This window comes from Urtica dioica, chromosome 11 (assembly GCF_054948205.1).
Source record: "Urtica dioica subsp. dioica isolate 48M chromosome 11, U.dioica_male_clone48M_v1_H2, whole genome shotgun sequence".
In the NCBI taxonomy this organism is placed as follows: Eukaryota; Viridiplantae; Streptophyta; class Magnoliopsida; order Rosales; family Urticaceae; genus Urtica; species Urtica dioica.
In genome coordinates, this window is record NC_142766.1 from 11477231 (window position 1) to 11482871 (window position 5641).

The window sequence follows — 5641 nt, forward strand, 5'->3', positions numbered from 1 at the left end:
TTTATATCGAAAAGATGAAACTGATATAGAAAAACTTGAATGAGTAAGTTGCAGAATTCACTGTAATATAGCCCCAAAAAAGAGTTGTCGTTCAAGTCTTGAGGCAACTGACATAAATACTCTCTAACCCTCTAAAATAACAAAATTCCACTACGAGACCAAAATCTTATAACACAGAACCAATCTAAAAAAACTTTTGAGGGAACAAAAAGACTTAGTCGAAGAGACTGAAACCCATGTCCTGCAAAAACAAAAGGGCAAACCAAAACTCAGCGTCAGAAAACAATACATAAAAAAAAATAAAGCTTGGTCATATTTATATAAAAAAAGAGACTCACATCATCGGATTCTTCCTTCTCTTCAACCTTCTTCTCCTCCTTGGCCTCAGCGGCAGCAGGGGCGGCGGCACCGGCTCCGGCAGCGGGGGCAGCGGAGTAAGCAGCAGCACCGCCACCAGACGGGACTGAAGCCAACTTGGATCTTCCAGCAGCAATCAACTCAGTGATGTCCTTTCCCTTGACCTCGTTCAACAGGTACTCGATCATCTTCTCATCGGCTTCAGCTCCGACTGTAAAATCAAAACAAGAACACAATGATATCATTCGTCTTACAGATTCAATTACTTCTCAGGACAGCAATACAGCTCCTATGAACCAATCTTCTGTAGATAAATTACGCTACCAATGGTTTCAAGTGATCTAACATGCAATCATTAAACCAACTTCATCTTCTTCATGTCGAAGAATCGAAGATGGAGAATTACTAACAAATACCTCAAAAACTAAAATTAATAATAAACGGTGGTTGTATCCATACAGATGAATTTAATAAAATCAATAAAACCCCATCGATTAGTTATCAGTCACACAATCTCAACCAAATAGTTACCGGATGCCATGAATGTATTTTTTGAAAGCGATGAACAAACCAAACCCTAACTACATTCCGCCGCAAGGTGAAGCAAATCAAAACCCTAAGGTCATAGGCACATAGAATCAAACAACAAACGAATAGACATTAAATACCTGATCCGAGGATGTTCTTCAAATCACTGGCGGTGGGGCAAGTGTTGCCTCCCAAAACGGCCAACAAGTAAGCTGCGAGAACCTTCATCTCTGTTGAACACGGAAAATAATAAACCAAACAATCAATATAGGTAATGTCAGTTTGTAGACAACGCAGAGGCTTGTTTCCACAATCGACGAATGAGAATGCCGGAGCACATAGTATATATGAGGATCGAAAAACATACTTGGTGCGTTTGAGATCAAAGGCTTTGCGATTTCGGAGGCGAATAAACAGAGAGCAGAACTAGGGTTTGCGAGAGAAGTGTCCTTTATATAGCGATATGAAGTCCGAATTCGACTAGGTTTTGTTTTTGGGCTCCGGGCTAATTCTTTCCGGGCCATTGTGCTGGCACACTGTTCATTAATAAAAATATATATATATATATATATATAAATAAAATATCAGCGTAAATTCTAAAACTACAAAATAAAATAAAATTTTAATATTTTTAAATGTACAAATAAATATCTTAATTATAGTAAAAAAAAAAGATGAAGCGGCTATATAGCCAAATAGAACTTAAGCTTTTGCAAAATAGCCATAGTTTGTCAACTATAAGCAAACTAGCCAACTTAATCTAGGTTGGATTAAATTTAATCCCAACGAACTATAAAGACAGAATGTAAGGTTTATGATGGCTGGATTAAAATTAATCGAGGCAGGATTAAATTTAATGACAATCTGGAAATCCAACGGATCTGAAGCAGAACCGAAACATCTCCTTCTTCGGCGACACGATTCTTGCATCCTTGACGCTCGCGATGTTCCCGATCGCTCCGACGGCGACGGCGAAACCGGATCGCTGCGGGAGAAGACTCGACGGAGACGGCGTCACCGGAGGCGGCGATGACGGAGACGGCGAGGGCGGCGAGATCGCGGAGAGGAGTGCTGGTACAGTCTGGGCTTCACGGAGCGGAGGTAGTTCGCCTGGTTAGGGATTCCGAGTCCTCCGCCGTAGGCCTGGTGAGACTGGAACTCGGCGAGAGTCCGCTTTCCGATGAGAGTGGTGGCGTGGGGGCTCTGGCGAGCAACGCAGCGTGGTCCAGAAAGATGGCTATTTGAGAGATGGCTATTTTACCAAACAAATGAAACTATGGCTATTTTGCAAAAGCAATAGTTTAAGATTGGCTAGTTCATACCATTTACCCTAAAAAAAACAATTAGCTTAACTTTTAATTTTTCTACAATTTAAATATCTCAATATCTGTAATTCTTTTCCCTATATATCACATTCGAAATTTTGAATTTCAATAATCACATTTAAAATATGTTTTTGAACTATAGAGTAAAGTTTAAAAAAGCGTGTAAATCATATTTCAGTTTTTTTTTTCAAATGAATTTTGAAAAGAGTGAATAATTTTGAATATATTTAAAATTCACTTCTTATTACAAAAATAATTTGTTAATGTGATTAATGGATCGTAGGAAGCGAAAGGAATATAAATTGAGAAAGGTAATTGAGGATAAAAATGAACATAAGATAGAGAAATATGTAATGTATTCAAGTCAACGGTATTTTCGTTTTATATGAAAAATACGAGTTTAGATATAGAAATTTCATGAACTCTTAAACATGCAACAAAATTCTCCTTGAATTCTCGAATCTCACAAAGATTTACCATCAAATTTTATTGGTAAAAAGTTTCATCCTTAGTCACATGTTAATAAAATGGTTGAATTTTAGACTAAATGCTTTAATTTGTTAAAAGTTAAAGTTAATGCTAAATATTTATAAGGTTTGAAAACTCAAAAGACACTTAGTTAGATGTCTACATGGGCGATACAACTCTTTCGGTTTGCACTCTTCCAACCAACTCCGACGATCTCTAATGATTTTTTATTATCTCCATGATGGAGAATTTTTGTTTCAAAGAAAACTCACACGATGCAAACGCACGTGTCGTCAAGTAATAAAAGTGCATAGAGCACGGATATCAATCTTACGAGGAACTTCCACAATTTTCGATGCAAACTAACTAGAAAATCTAAATGAGTTATGAAAATGCAAAATAAGGAGGTTTTGATGGTTTAGAGTTTAAACTAATTAGAAATACAAAAGTAAACAAAAGCAATTAAACAAAGATTTGGCAAACGATAAGAAAGCGAAGGGGCGCGACTTCATCGGAATGATGATTCAATCGGTTGGTTGAGGATTCTAAGGTTAGTTAGACTGGGAAGGCTTGGTCTTTATCCCTTTTATTTATCCACTAATCTCTCGAGTAGGAATAGACCTAACTATTTGATGAACTCAAACCTCTCGGCTTGGGTCCTATTAAAATAAAATTTCAAATCTAGGTATGAAATTTTTAAATCGTTACTAGCTTGGATTTTAGGGGTTTCACAATCTCCCATACTTATTAGAATTTTCGTACCGAAAATTAACAAGAACGGCGAGAAGAACTGTAAGAACTATTACTCGGACATAGCAAGTCCCTCCATAAAGAGCTCGGGATATTGAGTTCTCATGTCTTATTCTCATTTTCAAGATAGCATCGAAATCTTTCATCTATAAGACAATGAAATCGATCCTTAGCTTCTTACCACTAATTATTATCGACACTCCTATTACATAGTTCTCTGATAAAAAAATATCACCGGAACGTACGTCCAGTTTGAAAACTTTTATAGTTTTCTCTACACTATTGTTTAAATTCGTAACTTTTCTAACGAAAATAAAGGAGTGTGTTGCACCAAAGTCAAACAATTCAAAGACGTCATAATAGACTAAAGAATTTGACCTGCTACTACATTCAAGGTGTTGGTTAGGACATCGCTATTAGTGCAGACGTGAATGTGACCTTGAGGTGGCGGTGGTGTCTGAGTTGTTGGTGGTGCTTCTAGTCAGCCCTGAAAAATCTGTGGCCCTTCAATTTTTGCTTGAAAGAAGTTGAGTCGCTCATTCTGATTGTTCTGCTCAAAGTTCTGCTTTAGACAATCTTTGAGGAAGTGTCCTCGCTGACCACACTTGTAACACAGTATACTGCCCATCTTACATTCTCCTCGGTGCATCCTCCCACATATGTTGCACTTTGGAAATGACCCATTTTCCGTCTTGACTTTGTAATTGGCATTACTACTATTTTCAGGATGGCTCATCTTCTTCCGGTTTTCATTCTCGAGATATAGCGCATTGCCGACTTGGTTGTTGAAGGGAGGTTGGTCGGACTCCTTATTGTTGTCTATTCCTCTACTTTGAGTCTTTACTTCCTTTCGTGCCTTGATCTACTGATCCCTCTCATATCATTCACTTGAACCAAATGGTATTCAGCACGCATTGCACGTTCGAGACACTCTGCAACAGTGGATGACGGATGACTTCCACTATCAATAGATAGAGCCAGTTCCATTGGAACATTCTCATCATCTTTTGAACTCTTTCTAACTCGGTCGGAACCAGGTGATGGCATAATCTTGCCAACTGGTTGAACTTCCTCACAACTTCAGTCACAGTCATCATGCATTGCTTTACCTCTGTAAACTCTTTTTGTTGAGTGTTCATCGCGCGCATGTTGAAATACTTCTTATTGAACTCCTCGACAAAGTCATCCCACGACATAGCGCGTGTGTCTCTTCTAGTGGCTACTGTCTCCCACCAATAGCGCGCATCTTTCTTCAAGACAAAGGAAGCGCATATCACCTTCTCGGTCTCCGATATGTTCATGAAGTCGAAGATCGTCTTAATCTCTGACATCCACTCATCGACCACCGAAGGATCAGTCGATCCTTCAAAATTCGGGGCTCTCATCCTCTAAACTTCTCGAAGAGATCATCAGTCACAATGACTTGTCCCCCACGAGGTACATCCTGAGGAGGTGCTTGTGGTGCTCGTTGACCTTCGTCCAAATTTTCACTCACTTGGGGAATTTTGTTCCTCATCTCTCGTATATCAGCTCCTTGAGCTTCGATACGATGCAGTAGTGTAGTAAGTAGCGTCGCCAAGTCAAGTTGTGATGCTGGCTGAGGTGCATGGGTGGGACCATGGGGATTATGTGTGCCCTCTTGTTCGGGATATGGAGCAGCATGAAGAACATCTTGCACTGGAACCTCCGTGGCAACTCTGCCTCTTCCTCTACCTCAACCTCGTGCTCTTCCTCTACCACGTCGACGAGCAGATCAAAAGTTTTCCATCTAAGTAGAATAAAAGTACGACTAAGATATAGACAAAAATAAAATTACTAACTTACTTGAGTAGGGGACATAGTCGTGCGATCGAATAGCGAATGAGGTCGTAGGTTCATTGCTCTGATACCAACTGTGACGACCCGACTTTTCGGACCGTCTTACTTATCTTACTTTTTAAAATTTTAGAAAATTCTTTAGAAAATTTGGAGGATTTTTTTTAACACATCGTAAGAAGCCGCACCAAATTTTAAAGATGTTAACAAGAGACAAAACATTAAGAAAAAATTATATGATTGCATTCAAAACAAATTAATTAGAAAAATACTTAACCAAAACTGAAAAATATGAAATATTAATTTTAAAACATAATCCATGATATAAAACTTAACCAAAATATAAAACTCTTTGAAACTTTGAAGTAAATGAAAATAAAAACCTTTAAAAATTATTT

General features: G+C 38.3%; 1 protein-coding gene across 1 annotated transcript; it reads right to left on the reverse strand.

Annotated features, from left to right (window-relative positions):
* Window positions 1-1395, reverse strand: LOC149381230 (large ribosomal subunit protein P2B-like). The gene is made up of 4 exons (XM_089601620.1): window positions 1253-1395; window positions 1026-1115; window positions 339-568; window positions 1-241 (listed from the first exon to the last, which is right to left on the reverse strand). Exons 2-4 carry the CDS (start codon window positions 1111-1113, stop codon window positions 215-217), a joined length of 345 nt encoding a protein of 114 aa, XP_089457746.1. The 5' UTR covers window positions 1114-1115; window positions 1253-1395; the 3' UTR covers window positions 1-214.
* Window positions 1396-5641: the final 4246 nt, after the last annotated feature.